Raw genomic sequence first — 26,701 nt, 5'->3', positions numbered from 1 at the left:
ACGGGGTGATTAAACGTCACATTTCTGGCTTTTTTATTCCCTTTGAAAACACACCAATGACAGACCCACAGTGCCCCCTGTCGGTTTAATTTAAGAAGACATACACAGTCAGGAACGGAGGCGCGGCTTGCAGTTTATTTTGTTCCGTTTACAACCGGAAGTGACCATATTTGGATGCGACAGTTAAAACAAAACACTTCTGCTTATATCAAATCCCACCCTCTCCTACACGGTGTTTTCAAGTCATTGTTCAATGAAATGTGCTGATTGATTGATAGATTGAAAGTTTTATTAGTAGATTGCACAGTACAGTACATATTCCGTACAATTGACCACTAAATGGTCACACCCGAATACGTTTTTCAACTTGTTTAAGTCGGGGTCTACGTCAATCAATTCATGCCAGTTAGGCACAATAAAAACAACACATCAAAAACATTTAACCAATTATCATTTATTTTCTCACAGCTCAATCCCGTAGTACAAGAAAAAAAACTACAACAAGCAAGTTACAGAATAATGTGTAACATTAAAGAAAGTGAACGGAAGACAAATGTTTTCTTCCCCCCAAAATACACATGTATAATAAGATGGCGAATGTGGGCACAAATTAAAACAAAAAGGGGCTTTAACTAACAATGTGTTTCATTTGTTATTCAATCACAAATGTAATAGGTCACATGGATAATAATAAAAGATTAACCTTTGCCTAATTGTTTACATAAAACACTGTTGGAAAAGGGTTGTTTGTCTTCTGTAACCTCTGGAATTAAACTGCTTGCAAATAACAAAACAAAGTTTTCCTTACATACTCTGGCATAAAGAATTAAATCACAGCGCCTAAACCCACGGTCATGAGTGTTAGTAAAAATAGTTACAAAGTTAATTTTTCAGAAAAAGATCATGTTCCCAAACCAACCACTTTTTAAGACAGTGTGACAAAATCAACATCAGTATTTCTATATTGGATTCTCATTCAACACTCATGTCTGAATAAATGCGTTAAGGCAGTGGGTTTAGGTGGGAGCAGAGGTGGGTAGAGTAGCCAGAAATTGTACTCAAGTAAGAGTACTATTACTTTAGAGATTTTTTTACTCAAGTAAAAGTAAGGAGTAGTCACCCAAATATTTACTTCAGCAAAAGTAGAAAGTATGTTGTGAAAAAACTACTGAAGTACTGAGTAACTGATGAGTAACCTGTTTGTTTAAAGATGACGGCAACAAGTAATGCACAAAAACATAAAATTGAACAAATTCAGAGCCAAGCATATCTCTTAAGCAACTAAAACAATATATATTAAATATATATTTGTATTGAAAAAAATTTTTTAAATGAAGTTTACCTTTGCAACCTCATTATACTATTGGCTAAGTTTTATATTCATATAAGTAAGTTTTTCAATAACCGACCTGTTTTTTGTGCCTTTAAAAAAGATTTAGAACTCTACATTAAAACAATCTACCTCTAACAACCAAAAAGCTGTGAAAACGATGATGCTGTGTTCCAAATTTAAGTTATTTTCTGAGATTGAGTGAGCCTATGGCTTTGCACTTTGTTTATTTTATAAATACATATTTTTTTACATTCTGTTTTAGTTACTTTGAATTTACAACCCCTTGGCGCTGTTTTGTACGGTTTTTATACTGTTTTTGTACTTACTTTGATTGTTATTTTCAACTGTTTGTAAATGTTGAAATTTATAAAGGTTTATTAAAAAAAAGTGCAGTTAATCATGTGACCGCCTGGCTCTGTTTGATTGGTGAAAAGGAGTCTAACGTCACCAGTGACTGCATTTGATTGGTGAAACGCTGGCATGTGATAGATCCTACTTTGAAGGTATGTCTGACAAACCAAAACAAACAATGCATGCATAAACAGATCGATAAAAATCAGTAGCGAGCTGAATGTAGATAAATGGAGCGGAGTAAAAGTAGCGTTTCTTCTTTATAAATATACTCAAGTAAAAGTATGTTGCATTAAAACTACTTTTAGAAGTACAATTTATCTCAAAAGTTATTCAAATAGATGTAATTGAGTAAATGTAGCGCGTTACTACCCACCTGTGGGTGGGAGGCATGCATGCTCTAGGAAATGTAGAGCAGCTTGAGAAAAAGAAAGAAAAATATACCCTTGTTTTTTTTGTTGTTTTTTTTTTAAATATGGTGGGCTAACTTTGGTTTTGTTTGAAAGGAAACAACAGCTGGGTTGTTAAGATAATAGCATATTTCTTTCATATTTTGAGTGTATTTCATTTTTTCCCCGACATTTTGCAACCAACAAATGGATATCATGAAGTTCGACAAGAGATGCACGTGCGTTTGACTTCATGTTTGTATTTTCTTCTATTAGCCACAGCAATACTCAAAATGCATGTGCAAAAAATGTGATGAACTTGAAATTAATGCTAGAACTGATTACCAGGTGACTTGGGTGAGAGGCAACAAATTCTTGGCTTCCATACACATGGCCCCCCATCCCACCCGAAACCCATTGTCGCACCATACACACACACTTGGCATTCATGCACTGAAAAACAATTACATGGATTCGGTTGAAACCAGCTTTTTAAAACACATGTAAAAAAACATAGTTAGGTTTTTGATTTTTAAAGATGTGATTAACATAACATATGAATAACTGAACTTTATAAAATGCACACACCCAGCTGTCCTGTGGATTTTAAAGCGCTGCTACCCCCAGCCCACATTTCAGGAGGGTACCACCTAGCCATGCTCTGGAAAAGCCGAAGTCAAACACAAATTGCCTCAACAAAAGCTCTATTACAATACAGAAAGCCCTTCCCCCTGTGGTTGTCTCCAACAACCACATTACATCAAGCATGCCTTTAAGAGGCTGAAAAAACGCCTCACTTTGTGACTGTAATCTCTAAAAGCACAAGGACTTTTTAATCATCAAACATATAGTTCATATGTACCCCTGCAGATCAGTGAAAGGTTTTTGGAATGTATTCTGTTAAATCTGTATCAGCGTGATAGAAAAAAAAACTTTTTTTTAAGGTGCCCTATGTAATATTTTCATGTCGAGTCATGATTAAGTGGCCCTGATATGTCAAAAGGCATTAATAAATTCATCCATCCATCCATTTTCTACTGCTCGTCCCTTTCGGAGTCAAGGGGGGTGGTTGGAGACTATCTCAGCTGCAATCGGGTGGAAGTCGGGTTAGACCCTGGACAAGTCGTTACCTCATCCCAGGGCCAACACAGATAGACAGACAACATTCACACTCACATTCACACACTAGGGCCAATTTAGTGTTGCCAATCAACCAATCCCCAGACGCATGTCTTTGGAGGTGGGAGGAAGCCGGAATCATATTTTCAAATACTTCTATAACTGATAACAGTAGTTCAGCCGGGATATGCTAATTTCAAACTTAAGACTTACAGCCCCCAAATATTGTTAATGTTTTAATTTCGATGCCCCGCCCTCCATCGTTTGACCAATTAGAATGTCTGTGAGTGTGTCACATCCAGGTTGCTTGTTACACACTGCCATCTTTGTTTCTAGATACTGCCACTGGTAAAGTTACTAAACATGTCAGACTTCAGTAAATCTAAAGACGTTGTTACGATTCTCAACTCATTCATGACAAAGCCAGGAACAAAAAAGGATTTGTATCGGAGATGCCTTTGAAAGATGAAGACGATTGAAGGCGGAGAAGATTTTTTCAACTGATGCCAAACTTGCTAACTTCCTCCTTGATAGGTAAATAAAGCCTGTATGTTTTTATTATCCATCCATCCATTTTCTACCGCTTATTCCCTTTGGGGTCGCGGGGGGCGCTGGTGCATATCTCAGCTACAATCGGGCGGAAGGCGGGTTCTTATTGCTTGTATTAAATGTAAATGGACAATTTGTATGTGAACTATATTGTCCAATACAGTCTATGATCTTGTCTATAAAAGCTAGTATGTTCATGCAATAAATACTTAGCATGCTAGCCGAGTCAATGACACATCCACATATAGGCTAACGGGTATATATTACCCCCGTTAGTCTGTATTTCGATGTGTCATCCAACTGAAAGAGCAAAATATATTTTCGACAAATAAAACCTACGTGGCTATGGGTAGTGTCAGTGCCTATTTCGTTCTCAATATGCTGATACCGCGAGGAAGATGGTTCCAATATTAGCATGGCTGTCATCACGGCAATATGAAACGTATGGAGACAGCCAAATCACATGACAAAATAATTCCTCATTCGTGTTTGCAAATTTAGCCTGGGCCGACCCTGATCACATGACACATAAACAAGCAATCACATTAATACTTATGGACAACTTAAGAGTCTCCAAAGAACCTAAAATGGATATAATGTGAAAAGAAAGCCACCGAGCACTGGAAGAACCTGATAAATCCACACTGAGGCATCTGAGCCGAGATTGGAACCCACTGCGCAAAATTTCGACCTCACCATTCATGACGATTAAAATGTGCGTTAGACAGTGTTTCTGTCGGTAGCGTTAAGTGTTAGTACACGAGCACACGCCTCAAGTTCGGTCTTGAGTTGACTTGCTTCAGGCCGGTCTTCTGGTTTCAAACTTAGCATCGCCTTAATCATTTGGTCCTGAAAAAATAAATAGTTCATACTGTAAATCCAGTTATAAAAGTTTCTCTGTCATTCATGATAGTGATGTACTTGTAAATAAAATGGAAAATGGTTGCCATACTCTACCTCTACTGGGAAATGATGTGCAAACTCTGCAGGAAGTATCTTATTTCTGACATCATCCCAAAGCTGGTACCCAGGAAATGGCAGAGAGAAATAAGAACATGTCCAATTAAGCTCTCATCTTGCAAGTATTGTTGGTATTCCATGACCACAACCAAAACCCTATATTCACATGCAAAGGTACTTTCCTGTGTGGGCACTGACTATGTTATTCCCTCCCATAATGTGCTTGTTAACTGAACTGCAGAGAGTAACAGCTTCCTTGCTAGAGGCAGGGCCCTAATTTGTACACATACTTTTTTATAGTGATAATGAGTGTACTGTTTTGTTTAAATCATTTGCAGTATGTTGCAATATGATGTAGATTTCTTGCTGAAAAGTAGACATGTCACTTTCAATTTTTCAGTCTCGTTTTTCTCATTCTTCGACACAGCAAGATCACGACTAAAACAAGACGCCTTTCTGAAAGGTGATTGGATGAGTTAAATCATGAAGTGTAACGGAGTTAAAAAGTTACATGTTCAACTTTAATCAAGACATGTGCTCCAGTTCTGTTAAAGGGGAACATTATCACCAGACCTATGTAAGCGTCAATATATACCTTGATGGTGCAGAAAAAAGACCATCTATTTTTTTAACCGATTTCCGAACTCTAAATGGGTGAATTTTGGCGGATTAAACGCCTTTCTGTTTATCGCGCTGGAGGCGATGACATCAGAATGTGACGTCGCCGAGGTAACACACCCGCCATTTTCATTTTCAACCCATTACAAACACCGGGTCACAGCTGTTATTTTCCGTTTTTTTGACTATTTTTTGGAACCTTGGAGACATCATGCCTCGACGGTGTGTTGTCGGAGGGTGTAACAACACTAACAGGGAGGGATTCAAGTTGCACCACTGCCCCGAAGATGCGAAAGTGGCAAGAAATCTGCCGCCAGACCCCCATTGAATGTGCCGGAGTGTCTCCACATTTTACCGGCAATGCTAAGGCAGACATGGCACAGAGATGTATGGATAACCTGCAGATGCATTTGTAACGATAGTCAACGAAATCACAAAGGTGAGTTTCGTTGATGTTGACTGCCAGCTAATCGATGCTAACATGGTACGCTAATCGATGCTAACATGCTATTTACCGGCGGTGCTAAAGCAGACATGGTACAGAGATGTATGGATAACCTGTAGATGCATTTGCAACTATATTACGTTTCCTTCCACCCACATTTAATGCGAAAAAAACACTTACCAATCGACGGATTTAAGTTGCTCCCGTGTCAAAAGATGCGAAAGTCCTGATCGTTTGGTCCGCACATTTTACCGACGATGCTAACGCAGCTATTCGGCCATGCTATGACTATGAATTCGCTCAATAGCTTCAGTTTCTTCTCCAATACTTTCATACTCCAACCATCTGTTTCAATACATGCGTAATCTGTTGAATCGCTTAAGTCGCTGAAATCCGAGTTTGAATCCGAGCTAATGTCACTATATCTTGCTGTGGTATTCCCATTGTTTGTTTACATTGGCAGCACTGTGTGACGTCACAGGGAAATGGCCAGTGTCTTCGCATAGAGCGAAAATAAGGCACTTTAAAGCTTTATTTAGTGATATTCCGAGACCGGTAAAATTTTGAAAAAACCTTCAAAAAATACAACAAGCCACTGGGAACTGATTTTTAATGTTTTTAACCCTTTTGAAATTGTGATAATATTCCCCTTTAAAACTGCTGCTATGGAAACGTTTACACGTCTCTTTGGGAGTTGTCATTGTTTATAAACCTCTGAATGAAATAGTTTCATTTTAACACATGGTAGACCTGGGGCTGGTCAAATTTCGGATTCAAACCAAATTAGAAAGCTGAGCCCAACAATGTGGACGAACAAGACAATATGCAGAATTTGTTGGAAAGTGATGGCAAAATTTTTTATTAAAAAGCTGGCCCATTTTTCTCAACTCAGGGAAAAACAGCATATGCAAGATTTTCAATATCTATTGAGTGCAACTTTTGTTAACAGAGATTTAGAGTCTATTTTTTTTTTTTAGTATTTGTTTACTCATTTTGAATAATAACAATTTATTGACCTACTTCCAATGAAAAAAACTACTAATGACAAATAAAAATGTGTTGCATTTTTGAAAGGGTTACTTGAATCACTCATAGTGCAGGGGTGTCAAACAATTTTTTTTTTTTTACTGAGCGCCACATCGCAATTATGGCTGCCCTCAGAAGGCCGCCTGTAATAGTGAATATACATGAAAATACATGTATACTAGCTTTGTTACACACTTTTCATAGGTAGCAGTTTTAGATTATTAGATTGTGTACCAACAGACTGATTGATAGCTTGCTTTGAAATTGTAAGTCAAGGTGAAAAGAAAATGTATTTTTGATAAATAAAAAAAAATAAAAATGCTTGGAACATCTTGTTTTGTGATCAGTTATAGTGTTGAACATATACATGTAGTACCTGTTTCTTTCATAATAGAAAGAACAAATATATTTAGCCAGAAAGTTCTTCATTTGTTCATGTCTTCTGAAGGCCACATAAATGATGTAGCTGGCTACAACAACTTAAGTGGCAGCCAACTTAAAATTACATAGGGGGCTACCTTAACGATATAGCGGGCCAGATTCCCTGTGTCTTGAGTTTGACACCTGTGCATTAGTGCTTACGGTAATTTGCTCTCAAACTAATGCTGATAATAATATCGTTTATCTTCGTAGTAGTGGGACAATTTATCATCCAGCAACATTTGTAGCGACCCAGGCATAGCACATGGTTCCCTTGTCAGGTCACATTTTAGGATGACAAAACAGCGCAGTACTTGCAACTTCAACACTCACCCTTTCCCTTTCACTCATGGTAATCATTTTCCAGAGGAGCTCGAAAAAAATGAGACCCAAAGCAAATATGTCCACTTTCCGGTCGTAGATGTTCTTGTATTTCTGCCATAAAGAAAGAAGCCAATGGTCGGTATGGTATATTGCATTACCAGTCGTCACCAACTCTACTGAGCAGGGCTGTTTCACTTGTAGCACCGGTGCTACTAAAAGGGAAAAAAAGTAGCAGCACAGAACATTTTTTGAAGCACAGAAAAAATGTAAAAGCAATATGAAATGTCACAAATATCACACTTTCATTAATAACACTGAACGTAATTGTATTGCATGGTCAAAATAAACTGAAACTAACTAACCCTCGTAGTCACGAGCGCGCAGTGCAGTTTGTCAAGTTTTGAGGTGGTGAAAAAAAAGTCTTGTACATCTTGTTCGTCCAACTAAGACTTTTTTTATTTCGTGTTTGAGACGTGTGTGAGCCACTGGAGCCTCCCTCCCCACTGTGCATGGAGGAGGAAGAGGAGGAAGGGACACAAAACACTGCACCGCACACAGAGTTATCAGTGACACTTTCACATTAATCACTTTCACAATCACAGTCCATTTGGTTATGGTTTAAGTTCATTTCAAACATGCTATACAGATAGGCGGACATTTTACTCTAGTTTGATCAACTTTGGATGGATTTATACTGGGGGCAAACTGCGATGAAAGGGTTAGAATCTGTATTTGCACCTGTGCTACTTTTTTCCCCCCAAAACCGTCACAACCTATTATAAGTCGCAAATACGATTAAAAAGCTCACACCGTACGGTGCTGCTGAGGGTTTCAATTTATTTCACAATTTGATTTCTCAGATTAAGTCCAAAAAATGGTGGCCTTACCGCAGTAGTTCCAGTCTCAACCAGGGGCTTCCAACTCGCGGCCCGCACAATCGTATTTTGTGGCCCCCGACTTCATATCTGAGTTTAGTGTGAGTGCAGCCCACTCAAACTGGGCGGCAATAGGTAAATAAACATAAGAATGACTGGACACGCATAGGGAAACTACCGGTACTACTGCTACAACGACTATTGGGACGAATAAGAGTAAACATTAAAAGTGTAACAGTATTTTAGATACCGCAGTTTTTCGGTTTCAAAGTCTTCACAACAATGCCGTGTTGGTATCAAACAAAAACCTGGTGTCTTGTTTTTTTCTTGACGCTTTAGCTAAGTTGGGTACAAAATACACTAAATCTCCGAGAATCATCTGCGCAGTGTGGGGCCGGAATGGTGGGGGGCGTTGAACACCGTAAGTAGGGAGTGAAGTGTGTTCATAAGGTGAGATGAATTGTTTTTTTTGGACATCTCCTGAAAATGTCATCAAAATCTATCCATAAGGGTATTAGTTATGCTGGTAACAAACACATAAACAAACCCCTGCAAAATACAACCACTTTAGCAGAGGTAAGAAAGTCTGCGTTTTGCAAAGTGTGCCACTTTCATCTCAAGCACTTCCAAGCCAACACAGATACAGCCTGGATCTGTGTAATCACCATAAAAACTACTACTACTACTGAAAAACTACTTGATCAATCCTCAATAAAGCATCCATTTTGAACCTCTTGTCTCTCCCGATGTCATGAAGGCAGCGTACATCTTGGACAAGTCGCCTCCTCATAAACCGTCGCCCAGAAACATTTTTGAAACTAGCAAAGTTAAACGTCATTTTGTGAGGTATTTACATTATTAAAAGTCATATTGTTCTCAATAGGTTCTCATAAGGTAAAAGATGAAAGACACTAAAGTGAACATTGGATGTTTACTTTGTCACTTTAAAGACACTCAAATGTAAGTTTAAAAAAAAAGTTCTTAAAACAGTAGATGTTCCTGCACAATTTTTTGTGCTTGCTTTGAACATTCTTGCATTATGTTTGTGTTAAATTACAGTAAGTGTGTTATCTTAAAAATTCCTGCCACTTCATTTTACACGATATACACTTTTTTTTTTTTTTTGACATATACCACAATAATATCATACCATGCCTTAATACAGTGATAATATTGTACCATGATATTTTGACACTGCTACAGCTCTTGTAAACATAAGTGTTAGCTATCATAAACAACTATTATATCAACTCTTAACACATAACATTAGCAACTTTTTACCAAAAGAGTGCCGTTAAGCATCCTGGAGAAACTTGTAGAGTCCCAGCGACGGGAGGGATGCTGGCTACCAGCATGCTTTGTGGCACATTTTTAATAAATCTAAGTACATGTTTAGAGTTAACTTAGTTGTTTATCTTCCTCCACTACCCATATCAGTTGCCCTGTCTGAACCGATAACATTGAAACTTTAGCCGGCACTATGATGTGCATAACTTTTTTCAAATGACCTTTAAGTCTTGAACTTTAGAAATGATTCCAATGGTTTCAATCTGCACTTTTGCGTGACATAAGGGTTATTGCGGTAATCATAGGAACTACATAACAGCGGCCCCAGGTTGGCAAGAGTGGGCGGGATTTGTTTACAGAGCACCCAGCGTGAGACGCGAGTGTCAGGGTCAGACACGGAAGCAGATTTCGACAACAAAGTTATACAGAAAAGTGGTGTAGTATCGAATATGTTGGTGTTTTTTTACCTTCTGCGTTTGTTTCACTGTGTTTGTTGCATTTTGCTTGATTGCAAAAGTAAGATCGAGGAGGTGGTTTGAAGTAAAAAAGGAGCAACATTAATATTCAGTGTTTTATTGTTCTAACTTAAAGGCCTACTGAAACCCACTACTACTGACCATGCAGTCTGATAGTTTATATATCAATGATGAAACATTAACATTGCAACACATGCCAATACGGCCGGTTTAGTTTACTAAATTGCAATTTTAAATTTCCCGCAAAGTATCCTGTTGAAAACGTCACGGTATGATGACGCGTGCGCGTGACGTCTCGGGTTGTAGCGAACATTTTATCCCAGCACCACTCTCGGCTAAAAGTCGTCCGATTTAATCGCATATTACACAGTATTCTGGACATCTGTGTAGCTGAATCTCTTGCAATTTATTCAATTAATAATAGAGAACTCAAGGTAGAAAGATGGGGGTAGGAAGCGGTGCACTGCAGCTGACTTTAGCATCACAAACACAGCCGATGTTTCCTTGTTTAATATTCCCGAAGGTGAAGCTTTACTATGGAACAGAGCGGTCAAGCGAACATGGATTCCGACCACATGTCAACCGGCAAGTTTCGGTGAGAAAATTGTGGTAATAAATCGGCTCTTACCGGAGACATCAGCGGAGCTTGCGTCCTGCTGCAGCTGCGTGGCTTCCCTCAGAGACACTAGCGGACACCCGTGGCCACACCCCTCCGACTTTCAGGTACTATATAATCTCACTAAAACACTAGTAAAACAATAGGCAGATAAGGGATTTTCCATAATCATCCTATTAAATATGTCTAAAAACATCTGAATCGCTCTCACTGCGCTCGCCTTTTTTTTTTTTTACTAGTCCTTCACTCTCATTATCCTCTTCCACGAGTCTATCATCCTCGCTCAAATCGCTCTAGCTGCTGGTGGCCAAGATTGTAAACAATGTGAGGATTTGAGGAGCCCTACAACCAGTGACGTCACGCGCACATCGTCTGCTACTTCCGGTGCAGGCAAGGCTTTTTTATTAGCGACCAAAAGTTGCAAACTTTATCGTCGATGTCTCTACTAAATCCTTTCAGCAAAAATATGGCAATATCGCGAAATGATCAAGTATGACACATAAAATGGACCTGCTATCCCCGTTTAAATAAGAAAATCTCATTTCAGTAGGGCTTTAATAGTTAATGTAAATCCCACATTCTTTATTTCCATGTACATTGTGCTTGTCTTATTCGTAAAAAGTGGTCTGTCATTAAATTTTTGGCGTTCTATCAGTCATTTTTGTGTGAATTTCTGTATTGTATTGTGTGATCAGCTTTTATCCTTTTTTAAAGCCTCTTAGGAAATTGTTTCACTAATACTAAGCAACCTGTACATGATTAAAGTGTTCCGAAAAAGGTATCCAAGCCCATACAGCAGATAGCATGGTCAGCTGTAGTGTTGCAGAAACTGCCTCTTTGGCTTCAGAGGATCCATGTCACGTGACTGCAAACTTTACCCCGCATTGCAAATTGGTCATAATTTACCAGAAGTGGGTCTTGAGTTTTGAAGCAATGAATAAAAATGGGTTTTTTGCATGGAATTTTTGTACACTGAATTTTTATAAACTGAATTTTAAAACACTGTGTTTTACTGAACTCAACAAGCATTTTACTCATACTCATTTTTTTATTCAGTAAAATTGTCAAAGCAAAAAATTCAATAACATAAATTCAGTGTCAAAAAAAAGCTAGGTTTATAAAGACGATTTGACCTTCATATCTATATGTCGCTGGAATAAAAACTGTAGCTGAACAAAGACACGTTATTTGTTGTAGTAAATTACTCATAATTTTCTGTGCAATGAAGTAAGATGAATCATTTACGGTACGGTACACCTTGATGATCTCTTACAGTGGTTGGGAATCACTGCTTATTAAAATGTAAGGTATGTGAAATTTGATGAAGAGGAAAAAGGAGAAAAAATAAATCAAAGATATACCGGTAACTCACCTGCTCAGGCGCCATATAAGACGCGGTTCCCAAGTATCCGCTTCTCTCTTTGCTCGTGTCGTCAGCAACAAGGCCAAAATCCCCAATCTTAAGGACTTCTCCTGGCCCAAACAAGATGTTGGCAGGCTTACCATTAAAGAAAAGACAAATAAGAATTTACAAGGGCCTTCCTTCTGTGACAGCTGTGCTAAATGAAAACTCACCTTCAGGTCTCTGTGAAAAAACTTTTTGGAATGAATGTACTCGACGCCACTCACTATTTGCTTTGCAATGGCAAGGCTGTCTTGTCTTCTTTGTGAACGCTCCACGTTCTTTACATTCTTATCATTTATCCACATTCGGAGGGTTTTGGTTTCACACAACTCCATCTGAATATGAAGGGACTTCTTCGGTGGAGACCTACAGAAGAGACTGCAACTCTGTTGTTAAAATTTCCTGCGGCACACTGTCCTTACAAATGCTTGAATGGAACTCACCAGGAAGAGTCACCTGCACTGAAAGACTGGTAAGCACCGTCTTCCAACCAACATGTGTAGTATCTCACAACGTTGTCGTGTTGAAACTCTGATAGAGCCAACACCTCACGCCGAGAGTTACTGACCAAAATAAAAATTTGGGTTAATTGAAGAAGTCCTGCCATATTGCTCGGAAGGCAACGATTAAAAAGACAACAGCAATAGCAAACTGAACTTGACTTACTCTTTATAAGACACCACTTTCACAGCATAGTACTTTCCCTCCAACTTGTGTTTAGCCTTTAAAACATGTCCAAAGCCTCCATTGCCAAGGTGTTCTATCACATCAAAATCCTTCATGAACCTGTTTCAGAGAATAGGACAGGTCGTCGCCGCAAAATGTATTTTATCTTTTCAAAAATATTTTTTCTTCACATACCTCGAGGTATGGTCCCCTTTGACATTTGCGCTCTTCGCATCCTTAAATAATACAGTTATGGAATAAAGATGACACACAGATGCAACTACTTCCCAAACAACTGCAAATAATTACATTTTACATGATATTTCCATTTATTTACCTTTTGTTGGCACTTATCTGGAAAATTTGCTGCAATTCTAAAAGTAAAAAGAAATGTGTCAATAAAAAAAGTAATGTTTACCCAGATATATAGTGAATTTTGTGTGTATGTATGTACATATACATATATATATATATATATATATATATATACATACATATATATACATACATATATATACATACATATATATACATATATATCCATCCATCCATTTCTACCGCTTGTCCCTTTTGGGGTCATGGGGGGCGCTGGTGCCTATCTCAGCTACAATCGGGCGGAAGGCGGGGTGCATACACCCTGGACAAGTCACCACCTCATCACTAGGGCCAGTTTAGGGTTGCCAATCAACCTATCCCCAGGTTCATGTTTTTGGAGGTGGGAGGAAGCCGGAGTACCCGGAGGGAACCCACGCAGTCACTGGGAGAACATGCAAACTCCACACAGAAAGATCCCGAGCCCGGGATTGAACCCAGGACGACTCAGGACCTTCGTATTGTGAAAAGCATGGGGGTGGAAACATCATGCTTTGGGGCTGTTTTTCTGCAAAGGGGACAGGACGATTGATCCGTGTTAAGGAAAAAATGAATGGGGCCATGTATCGTGAGATTTTGAGCCAAAACCTCCTTCCATCAGTGAGAGCTTTAAATGGTTGACCAAATACTTATTTTCCACCATAATTTACAAATAAATTATTTCAAATTCCTACAATGGGAATTCCTGGATTTTTTTTTCACATTCTGTCTCTCACAGTTGAAGTGTACCTATGATGAAAACTACAGACCTATGTCATCATTTTAAGTGGGAGAACTTGCACAATCAGTGGCTGACTAAATACTTTTTTGCCCCACTGTATATAAATATATATATATGTATATATATATATATATATGTAGATGTATATATATATACATATATATGTATATATATATATATATATATATGTATATATATATATATATATATATATATATATATATATATGTATATATATATATATATATATATAAATGTATATGTATATATATATATGTATATGTATATATGTATATACATATATATATATATATATATATATATACATCTACATACATATATACCTAAATAACGGTACAAATTTTTTTAGCGGACGATTAATGTGAATACTTAATGTGCCGTAGCGGGGAACTTGGCTGCAGTTTACTTGCTACTGGTGAGTCACAAGCGAGCATAAATTAACAAAGGAAAGTCGAATTTATGGAAACATATTAGGTTCAAAGCCATAGCAAGTTGTTCTCCCGACAAGAAAGGACTATTTTTCACCGTGAGAAGTGGTAACAACCCTGCAGCAAACGCCTGCTGCACGCATCGTTCTCGAGGTGGGTGGTACTTTACTTTCGTGTTCAGATTACATTTAAGGTTTTAGTGATAACATGGGATGGCATAGCTCGGTTGGTAGAGTGGCCGTGCCAGCAACTTGAGAGTTGCAGGTTCGATTCCCGCTTGTGCCATCCTAGTTACTGCCGTTGTGTCCTTGGGCAAGACACTTTACCCACCTGCTCCCAGTGCCACCCACACTGGTTTAAATATAACTTAGATATTGGGTGTCACTATGTAAAGCGCTTTGAGTCACTTGAGAAAAGCGCTATATAAATATCATTCACATTCACAACATGACATTTAGATTGTTACTGTGACTGCTTTAGTGAGTAAGATGGCATAAAAGCTCAACAGAAATGAAAGACAATCAGCAGGATGTCGAAACATGTCAAGACACTTTCTTAGAACGATCACACACTTTTACAGCTTTAAAATAAAAGTGCTACGCTATACATCCGGTTTGACTACATTCAGTTTCTGCTTAATGTAGGGCCTCATATTAGCCACCATTCCTAACATAATAAAGTAATATAACATATTGTAGCATCCAGATGAAAACAAAGTCTGGCTTTCTTTCTAGATTTTGTTGCTAATTTTATGATAACAACAGGCCCAATTCCAACAAGTATTTCCTCCGTGCACACACGTCTATCTCCGTGTTTCACTCCTAGACACAAAACATTTGTTCATTCTCAGCTGACAAAGTGTGTTCACAGACCATTGGAAAAATGACAACCAAAACACACTAACATACACATTAACACCTGCCTTACGTACGGGGTTGCCTGGAGCGGAGGCAGCGTGTCCGTGCTGTGGACGTACTTAAATATATTCGAGATATACTTGCGGACAGCAATCTTCACAATTTAAGATGACACTGGAGGCTTTTAGTGAGAAAAAGGCTTCCAGCAACACAAAGCAAGTGTGACTGACGTCAGGCTCTCTGCAGCTCGCTTTTCGTCATGGACATGGAGTGACAGAATCTAAACAGAGTCTCTAAACCCGAGTACAGTCGCCAATAACACCAAAAATAGATGCTAGATTTGTTGCCAATTGTTTTTATTATAGAAAGTGTCTAAAATAATTGGAGAAACTTAATGTACATTGTACAATAAGCAGCAATAATTTAAAAAAAGAACTGAATTATATTATGTAAGACATATATATATATATGTTAACATTATACTTACAACAGATTTCATTTAAATTTTTATTTATTTATTTTTTGCCTTTTTAAAGAATATATACGTCATAGCAAATCAAAGGGATGATGTCATATCGACCACGCCCCCACCAACACGGGCATTTTGGCAATTTAGGGGAAACCCTGACATTCACAAAATAAAAATGTCTTACAATAAGATCATGCTTTGTCAGATATGTTTTGTCATCTTATTCTGTGATATTTGCATCTAAAGAAATTCTAGTAGATCAGTTTAGGAATATGACGGACATGGATTTTTCTGGCTGGCGGAAATATTGTGTAAATTATTTTATAACATGTTCCGGTCGAATCCTCAATTACAAAATGATAAGCAGGCTCAATATTACATTTTATTAATTATTAAATAAGGTTAGCACACTGTTATGCAAGATTATGAAGCCACCCTGAAAATGATCTGTTTAGGGTACACTTATTAATGATGAAGTCACAATGAACTAAATGGATCTATATACCGGTATACATATACATATATATATATATATATATATATATATATATATATATGTATATGCATACGTCCCCCATATAAATTATATATATATAAAAAAAATATATATATATATATATATTTACATATATATATGTGTATGTATGTGTAAATATACGGTATATATACATATATTTAAATATATATATTTAAATATATAAACATATACATTATGTGTATATATACACATTATGTGTATATATATATATATATATATATATATATATATATATATATATATATATATATATATATATATATATATATATATGTCTTGATTGGATTATCCAGAGAATAGTGCTCGATACCGTGGTAGAGCGTAATATGTAGGTGTGGGAAAAATCACAAGACTACTTGTGAACTGTTTCATGAGGGGTTCCCTCAATCATCAGGAGATTTTAAAATCTGATGATTGAGGGAACCCCTCATGAAACAGTTCTGTAGAGATGAAGTAGTCTTGTGATTTTTCCCAAACCTACATATATATATTGGGGCAAAAATGTATTTAGTCAGCCACCGATTGTGCAAGTTCTCCCACTTAAAATGATGACAGAGGTCTGTAATTTTCATCATAGGAACACTTCAACTGTGAGAGACAGAATGTGAAAAAAAAAATCCGGGAATTCACATTGTAGGAATTTTAAAGACTTTCAAAAGCTTCTTACGGAACCACTCCGTTGCACGGGCGGTGTCTGGGATCATTGCAGTGTCTGGGATCATTGTCATGCTTGGAAGACGCAGCCACGTTTCATCTTCAAAGCTCTCACTGATGGAAGGAGGTTTTGGCTCAAAATCTCACGATACATGGCCCCATTCATTCTTTCCTTAACACGGATCAGTCGTCCTGTCCCCTTAGCAGAAAAACAGCCCCAAAGCATGATGTTTCCACCCCCATGCTTCACAGTAGGTATGATGTTCTTGGGATGCAACTCAGTATTCTTCCTCCAAACACGACGAGTTGAGTTTATACCAAAATGTTCTATTTTGGTTACATCTGACCACATGGCATTCTCCCAATCCTCTGCTGTATTATCCATGTGCTCTCTGGCAAACTTCAGATGGGCCTGGAAATGCACTGGCTTAAGCAGGGGGACACGTCTAGCACTGCAGGATTTACTGATGGTAACCTTTGTTACTTTGGTCCCAGCTCTCCGCAGGTCATTCACCAGGTCCCCCCGTGTGGTTCTGGGATTTTTGCTCACCGTTCTCATTATCATTTTGACCCCACGGGATGAGATCTCGCGTGGAGCCCCAGATTGATGTAGATTATCAGTGGTTTTGTATGTCTTCCATTTTCTGATAATTGCTCCCACAGTTGATTTTTTTCACACCAAGCTGCTTGCCTATTGTAGATTCAATATTCTCAGTCTGTTGCAGGTCTACAATTCTTTTCCTGGTGTCCTTCGACAGCTCTTTGGTCTTGGCCATAGTGGAGTTTGGAGTCTGACTGTTTGAGGCTGTGGTCAGGTGTCTTTTATACAGATAACAAGTTCAAACAAGTGCCATTAATACAGGTAACGAGTGGAGGACAGAATAGCTTCTTAAAGAGGAAGTTACAGGTCTGTGAGAGCCAGAGATATTCCTTGTTTGCAGTGACCAAATACTTATTTTCCACCATAATTTAGAAATAAATTCTTTAAAATTCCTACAATGTGAATTCCTGGATTTTTTTTCACATTCTGTCTCTCACAGTTGAAGTGTACATATGATGAAAATTACAGACCTCTGTCATCATTTTAAGTGGGAGAACTTGCACAATTGGTGGCTGACTAAATACTTTTTTGCCCCACTGAATGTATGTATGTATGTATATATATATATATATACATATATATATATATATATATATAAATATATACAAAAAACATTAATGATGTTTGTTTATATATATATATATATATATATATATGTATATATATATATATATATATATGTATATATATATATATATACATATATATGTATATATATATATATATATATATATATATATATATATATATATATATATATATATACATATGTATATATATATATATATATATAAACAAACATCATTAATGTTTTTTGTATATATATATATATATATATATATATATATATAAACAAACATCATTAATGTTTTTTGTGACCAACAAGTATGTGCTCCAATTACTCTATCACAAAAAAATAAGACTTGTAGAAATTATTGGAAACTCAAGAAAGCCATGACATTATGTCCTTCACAAGTGTATGTCAACTTTCACCACTACTTTATATATTCTATATATGTAAAGTATATAGTATATAGACTAGATCTAAGTATTTCATTATCACAAAATAGTTTTTTTTGTCGTTTTTGTTATTATTTACCATTTTTTTAATTTAAGAATGAACATTGGTATGACCAATACTGCCGCTGTAACTAATTGGTATTGAATCGATACCCATAATTGTAGTATTGCCCAAAACTAAAGTAAAGTAGCCAAAAAACATAAGAATAAGTGCTTAGTACACTCCAACAGGAGTGTAGATGTATACACATTAAAGCTGAAATTAACTTGCTATTAACAGTAAATTAGCAGGTACATTATTTAAATTTTGGAAAAAATAAAACACGATTTGATATGCTTTGATCTATTATAATAGCTTCCGGAAACCGTTTCGAAAATGGTTGTACTATCATTTTTAGTTCAAATAATATCTTCTGGGTGACAGGAAGACAAGCTCAGGCTTGCTTGGGGAAAAGCCGCTTGTATTCATTTGTAGAGCCTGAATATGACTCAACCACCTTTTTCCAATACCTTTGCCAATGCAGTAGAACAAATATTTTCCAAAATTGTATTCATAGTTGATCTCAAAGGATGACTTACCTTACTTTAGGTTTGCAGTCTGGACTTTTACCCTTGGAGGGGGAAAAATTATATTGTAGTTCAGGTAATCAGATGAGGAACACTTGACATATCAGATTCAATTGAGGTTTTAGATAACTTAATTTTAGAATAACGTATTGGTAACAACACACTTGAATTTTGGGAGAAGAATCAACAAAGCGAATTGCGATGTCCGTAGATGGACTCTTTAACTGAACATTAGGGGACCTGCATTGAGAATGAAAAAAGCAAAGTTTTAAATTATCCAATGTAAACATTTTAAGAACTTTTCAGTCAGTGACTTACGGCGCATTGGCTGACGAATCCCGGTTGGTTGGTGGATTATTGGCACGAGAAGGTGAAACCTGTCACACACAAAATAAACTTTAGACTCACAGTGCTGTGTCAAATGGAAATCAAATGTCCAATTACAGAAATAAGAGAATTTGACAATACACTGAATGGGCCCTATTCTCCCATGATCTTGAAGGGGAACTGCACTTTTTTTGGAATTGTGCCTATCGTTCACAATCATTATGAGATACAAGAACAAATACAGTACACTGCTGCTGGGATTTTAATTTTAATTTTCCTGAGGGAACTCTCCTTAAGGAATCAATAAAGTACTATATATCTATCTATCCATCTAAATATGTGGTGTTTTTTTGTCAAGCTGATAAAAAAACGCTTAGAAAATGTGGCTCATAGGAGACAACGTTAAAGCCTTCAAAGCCCTTAAAAACAACTTCAAAACAATCTATCAACGTAATATTTATAGTTTCCATGAGGGAAATTGTGTTAGATGTAAATATAAAAGGAATACAATGATTTGCAAATCATTTTGTACCCCATATTCAGTTGAATATGCTACAAAGACAACATATCTGATGTTCAAATTAATAAAAATTCTCTTTTTTTGCAAATAGTCATTAACTTTTTAATTTAATGCCAGCAACACGTGACAAAGAAGTTGGAAAAGGTGGCAATAAATACTGATAAAGTTGAGGAATGCTCATCAAACATTTATTTGGAACAAAGAGGAAAATAACCATCCAGCTTGTTATAGATGCAAAGTTCAAAAGCCAGCATCTTTGATGGTATGTGGGTGTATGAGTGCCCAAACCATGGGTAACAAACACATCTGGGAAGGCACCATTAATGCTAAAAGGTCCATACAGGTTTTGGAGCAACATATGTTGTCATCCAAGCAACGTTATCATGGACGCCCCTGCTTATTTCAGCAAGACAATGCCAAGCCACAGGTTACAACAGCGTGGCTTCATAGTAAAAGAGTGCGGCTACTTTCCTGGACCGCCTGCAGTCCAGACCTGTCTCCCATGGAAAATGTGTGGCGCATTATGAAACTTAAAATACGACAAAGGAGACCCCGGACTGTTGAACGACTGAAGCTCTACATAAAACAAGAATGGGAAAGAATTCAATTTTCAAAGCTTCAACAATTAGTTTCCTCAGTTCCCAAACGTTTATTGAGTTTTGTTAAGGGAAAAGACGATGTAACACAGTGGTGAACATGCCCTTTCCCAACTACTTTGAGACATGTTGCAGCCATGAAATTCTAAGATAATTACTATTTGCAAAAAAAAAATAAAGTTTATGAGTTTGAACATCACAAATCTTGTCTTTGTAGTGCATTCAATTGAATATGGGTTGAAAGGAATTTGAAAATCATTGTATTCCGTTTATATTTACATCTAACACAATTTCCAAACTCATATGGAAACGGGGTTTGTATATACACACATATAAAAAATATATGTATATATATGTATATATATATCTATATATATATATATAGATATATATCTATATAGATATATATATACGTATGTATATATCTATATAGATATATATCTATATATATATATACATCTATATATATATATATATATATATATATATATATATATATATAGAGAGAGAGATATATATACACAGATAGATAGATATATATATATATATACTTTGTTATGAAGCTTTAACACAGAGTGGCCAAGCGAACAGTTTCTCTACGTCAACCAGCAAGTTTTTGGATGGGAAAATTGTGATATTAAGTCGGCTCTTACCGGAGACTTCAGTGGATTATACGAGCCCCACCTGCAGCTCAAAAAGGCAGCTGGTATCTTGGCTCCTCGGCTTCTCTCAGAGACACTGGCGTTCACCGCAGCCATCGGACTTTCAGGTATGACTTTACAATCTCACTAAAACACTATCAAAACAATAAGCAGATAAGGGATCTTCCAAAATTATCCTAGTAAATGTGTCTAATTACATCTGAAACGGTCCCACTGCCGCCGCCTGGAGCCTTTGCCTTTTATTTTTATTTTTTTTTGTGCTTCACTCTAACTTTCCTCATCCACAAATCTTTCATCCTTGCTCAAATTAGGAAATTGTCGCTTTCTCGGTCCTAATAGCTCTTGCTGCTGGAGGCTCACTTTATAAACAATGTGAGGATGTGAGGAGCCCTACAACCTGTGACATCACGCACACATCGTCTGCTACTTCCGGTAAAGGCCAGGCTTTTTTATTAGCGACCAAAAGTTGCGAACTTTATCGTCAATGTTCTCTACTAAATCCTTTCAGCAAAAATATGGCAATATCACAAAATGATCAGGTATGACACATAGAATGGACCTGCTATCCCTGTTTGAATAGGAAAATGTAATTTAGTAGGCCTTTAATTATCATTTGCAAAAAAAAATTTAGTTTATGAGTTTGAACATCAAATATCTTGTCTTTGTAGCATATTCAACTGAATATGGGTTGAAAAGGATTTGCAAATCATTGTATTCCATTTATATTTACATCTAACACATTTTCCCAACTCATATGGAAACAGGGTTTGTACAATAAATTACAACATTAAAATACACAACACCGTCTTTCCTCATATCCCATCATCATTACAGTAAAGCCAAGTGCTATATTTGTTTCTTATTATTTTGATATGGCAAAGAAAGCATGTTCCCCGAGGTCACATCCCCCCACCCTGCCATTGCACAGGGGGGCCCCCCACTATTTGAGAAGGACTCACTTAGCGGTTAGTTTAGAAGTTCGCATGCCTACTCCTGTCTTGTTGTCAGTGTGTAACATGTTTGCAGCTCCACACTGTGTATGGAGACACATAATTACCCGCTAGCTTTTCAACTGTGGCACTAAAAATAAGTATGTATCAGCCAGAGGGGATCAAAGTTTGGGATCAGCACTGAAAATTATTAATTGGCAATCGTAATCAAATACTTTTTTATGGAAATCGTCTGATACTGATCGCCACATCCCTACTTCACGTTATATCAAAGTGTATTTTCTTCAGTTTTCCCATATGGTATAATAGAATATTTGCAGAATCGTGTTCATGTTAATGAAGTAACGTACAGTATAGGTAGAATTAACTGTCTAACTTTAGTGGCTAACACAAAAGGATGAATATTTATTTAGATAATTTTACAACATTGTACTATGAAACCTAAAACGTTACTTTTCATAATGAAGTGGAATATTTTTACAAATGGAAGGACGACCAAGAACGTATTAACGTTGGTTTGTATGCAGTCCATCATTTAAAAAAAATCTATCAGTAAAAAAGCAATACCTCACTGTCCAAACCCATACGAAGGTCAGATAAGGCCAACTGGGCAGCCTTTTGCTTGGCTTCCTTCACACTCTTCCCCTCACACGCAGGAGGATAGTGTTGATCATCGATCACTAACTTGTAGACAAACCTGCGTTGACAGGAAGGAGACATTTGACATCATTAATGTAGAGATTGGCATGTTATACTCAGGATGAGCAATACCTAAGATCATGAGGAGGGCCACGTCTCTCCACTTCCACAAAATCAGGAATGCGATTTGTTCTTTGACAGATGGCGGAGATGCGTCCGATAAAATTTGTCTCAACAATGTCATCTTCGGTCTTCAAACTGTGTGTCTTGTCACTGCAGTACCAAAGAAACACGTAGATATTGATCAAATCAGTTAGCAAACTGTGTATGTTGGCTATCAGACCAAATGATAGCAATAGTATGTGCTTACCAGATCTCCGACATACTTTTCCTCATGTCTTCCGTTTGTTGACTGGAGGTAGAAGAGGGTTTCTCATCTCCAGTCTTGACATAAATAAAATAATAGTGATGGCTTTAATAGAGTGGTGCCTACTTACTAATAGGGCGATAAAACAATATCAATATATATGGCGATAGACACGTAATTGATAACAATAAAAAATATGTTTTATAAAACATTCAATATACTATGTAAATTTTTTTTGGTCAGAAGAATCACAAAGTTGATTCTATGAACACAGGAACTCACGCTCTGATAACCTAACAAAAGAGGAAGTGATCTCTGAGCAATAGGGGGGACACTAACCAGCCAATCACATAACAATATCAACTATCAAGTTTGGTTTCCGCATCCTGCTGTCTCGTAATTCTCTGCATGGAGTGAGAAGAGAAACTAAAAATGAGTGCTGCAAAGAGCGGAGAAAATATCGATAAAACAGGAAAAATCACCTCGATGGAAGTAGGGGGGGGCTCGTTTCCTTTTAGCGCGGATAAATGTATTGCTTTTCAGGTTGACCTATCGCATTGTGTGGTGCATTACAAAGTCCAAACGCAATTGGGGTGCGACATAATAACTACCTTATCTTTTGCCGTAGCTCTCGAGCTTATACGTCTAATAACGAAGTATGCCGATGTGTTACATTACAGATTGGATGATTTATGATGCAGTGGGTGACCAGTTGAATACAGTGCAACCTCAAAACACTTTTTTGGTCGCACTGTTTGGAAACTGACAAAAAATTTTAAAAATTATTTCATCATGCATGATGCCACGCCACACACAACAATGATTTCAGTTTTTTTTGTGATGCTTCCACAGGAGGCGACCAGTGGATGGCAGAGTTCTGATGTTGGATATGGTGATAATCACGGACTCATACCTGACACCGTGTCACCCTTGTGAAAAGGGGTGCACCACAAAGTCCGCTGTGTTTAGTCCTAATGTAAAAGAGACTCACTTCCGAAGAGGAGAGCATCTGCACATTCATCACACATTTGCCACTTTTAATACCTTACAAAAATGAGAACACTTGAAATCATCAACATTAACAACAACAACAGCAACAACAACAAATGTCATCAATCCATGTTCTACCGCTTGTCCCTTTCAGGGGTAGCGGGGGGTGCTGGAGCCTATCTCAGCTGTAAAAATATTGATCGAATCACTCCAATGTTGCTGATATATGGATACCATATTTCTTTGAATAGCCGCCGTACATGTAATATGCGCCAGCCTGAATTACTGCCGGGCAAAACTCGCTTACCACATTAATAAGCACATGCTTACTTTACCCCCAGGGTCAAATACGTGACGTCACGGGTGACGCTTACCCTGACGATATTTTCATAATGGTGGAGGAGTTTATTTTTGCTATCATTGTGTGTAAACCAGGGGTCTTGTTCCACAGCCGTACAGATCACACTAATGGTTGTGATATAAAACAATTTTAACACTCTTACTAATATGTGCCACACTCTGTGAACCCTAACCAAATAAGAATAAAAAACACATTTCTGGAGAGTATTGGCTCTGTGGCACATTATAAACGCAGAATAGGGATTACCCATAATGCTGTGCGTCCGTGACTCTTGGATATATTATACACGCCCCCCTCCGTGCGTTTGTTGAGATAAACCTTTTTTTTTTTTTCAAATAATCATTAACTTTAGAATTTGAAGCCGGCAACACGTGACAAAGAAGTTGAGATAGGTGGCAATAAATACTGATAAAGTTGACGTACTGACTGTGAGTCAGCATGAATCACACATTGTCTCACCGGTGAAATAAGTAAACGAATGGTCTTTAACATGTTGCCAAACGATGGAAGGGTGTCTCCTTGCTGTGTTTTCTTACACTACCTGGGCTTGTGGTGGCGGAGCTCTGCTCTCATCTGCCCTGGTAAACGAAGCTGAGTTACGCCACACTTACAGTTGTGCTACACTGCCAGAGATTCATTGTAATTTGTTTTGAGTGAAACGCCAAATCCGCATATGTGACAGTCTTCCACGTATAACTAAATATACAGGAAACACTGGATATTTTTTTAGGACCACAGGTTCTTTTTTTGCACTAACTCAGTGGTAAGACGACGAGAATTGATGCCGTATTCAGCACTGACAATACTGAAAAAGGCAGGTATGGATGTATTTTTTGCGTTTTGGCATTAAAATATCAATACTTTTGACACCACTAAGTTGAATAGTAAAACAGTTGCGGCTTTCTGGGAATCCAGCGGGCCAGTCTGAAACAAAAAGTCCAGCGCTAAATTTTTGTCCCAGTCCACTCCTGAATGTATCGCGTAGTGTCTCATATTGTGGCATCTCCTAAGATTAAACAACATAAAAGGGGCCCTTTTTGTATAGTATGGGAGGTAAAAGACAGGCATGTACGAGATTACAATTCATGATTACTTACCAATGAAGCATTTATCTTAAGATAAGCAAGTTTTGCGGCTTCTTCCTTAGCTTCCTTCATCGTTCTCCCAGTTGCAACCGGATATGCAATCCTTCCAACCAAATATCGACATCTGTTATACAAAAAATATAGTCTGAAACAGTAATCTATAGCGCGACAGTTTATAACGACATTGTTGTAACTTACTGAAAAGTCGCGCCTGTGGTGGACTCGATATAGGTGATCTGCATGTTGATTTTTTGACCGTAAGAATAGAGCCAGGATACATGATCATCATGAGAATGGACCAGTCCCACAGAGGAATCTGATGCACTCTCTGTCTGTCAACATACAACATAATCTACATTATTTAATGTTACCACAAAAATAAACACATAAAGTGATATGGTATTGACCATCTAAATAATTACCTCTTTTAATAAGCCCTGTAGAGCATGCTTGGCAGCCTTTTGTTTGGCTTCCTTCTTGTTTTTTCCCACTCCTTCTGGGTAGGCCTTACCATTGACAACAGCTTTTATGTTAAATCTGTGAATACAAACATGTTCAACACACAACCACTGCGTTAACGTTTAACAACTGAACACACACATCATTGAAGTATTGTGTTTACAATATCAATTTTCAGTAGTGAACAACTACTTATTTACATAACAAATAAACTTATTTCAACTCACGTTTTAATGTGATCCGGACCTTCAGTCCCTGCGTCTTCATAGTGGAGTTTCCAATGTTGTCTTTGAATGTAAGTGTTTAGTTTGGCTATGTAATCGTCAGCATCCATCGTTAATTAATCGTCATGTGTAAAAAATGTGTTTAAGAGCCCGAACTAATCACCCATAGGAGTGTACTGTGTCAACGCCAGCATAAGCCTAGGTTTCGGTTTCGAGTTCTCGAAATGATAACTAGTCACCCTCCGAATGGTGCATTCACGTGTAATCCGAAAATCCACAACTTTATATTTAAACGTTTATTAAATAGAAGAACAAGTCGTGCGATGATGAAGTTTATACAAAATAAGTGCCATTAGCGTGTGTTTGTATGAATCTTAACACATTTTTAAAAAAGTACCGCACATAAAACGTCCA

General features: G+C 37.3%; 1 protein-coding gene across 2 annotated transcripts; it reads right to left on the bottom strand.

Moving 5' to 3' along the window:
* Window positions 1–434: 434 nt before the first annotated feature.
* eif2ak2 (eukaryotic translation initiation factor 2-alpha kinase 2) lies at window positions 435–26,520 on the bottom strand. 2 transcript variants are annotated; one of them, XM_061910621.1, is made up of 19 exons: window positions 26,291–26,520; window positions 26,027–26,141; window positions 25,803–25,936; window positions 25,617–25,728; window positions 23,172–23,245; window positions 22,934–23,074; window positions 22,730–22,859; window positions 19,426–19,484; window positions 19,272–19,347; window positions 19,120–19,151; window positions 13,197–13,233; window positions 13,055–13,095; window positions 12,860–12,979; window positions 12,637–12,756; window positions 12,364–12,571; window positions 12,161–12,286; window positions 7,544–7,645; window positions 4,699–4,761; window positions 435–4,590 (listed from the first exon to the last, which is right to left on the bottom strand). In XM_061910621.1, the coding sequence occupies exons 1-19, from the start codon at window positions 26,395–26,397 to the stop codon at window positions 4,462–4,464; spliced, it is 1,926 nt and encodes a 641-aa protein (XP_061766605.1). In that variant the 5' UTR covers window positions 26,398–26,520; the 3' UTR covers window positions 435–4,461. The 2 variants fall into 2 exon arrangements, with proteins under 2 accessions (XP_061766605.1, XP_061766606.1); XM_061910622.1 differs by having other exon boundaries at window positions 12,364–12,559.
* Window positions 26,521–26,701: the final 181 nt, after the last annotated feature.

Source organism: Nerophis ophidion, linkage group LG09 (genome assembly GCF_033978795.1).
Source record: "Nerophis ophidion isolate RoL-2023_Sa linkage group LG09, RoL_Noph_v1.0, whole genome shotgun sequence".
NCBI lineage: Eukaryota > Metazoa > Chordata > Actinopteri > Syngnathiformes > Syngnathidae > Nerophis > Nerophis ophidion.
The sequence above is the reverse complement of the archived record's forward strand: the minus strand, read 5'-3'. Positions and strand labels throughout refer to the sequence as shown.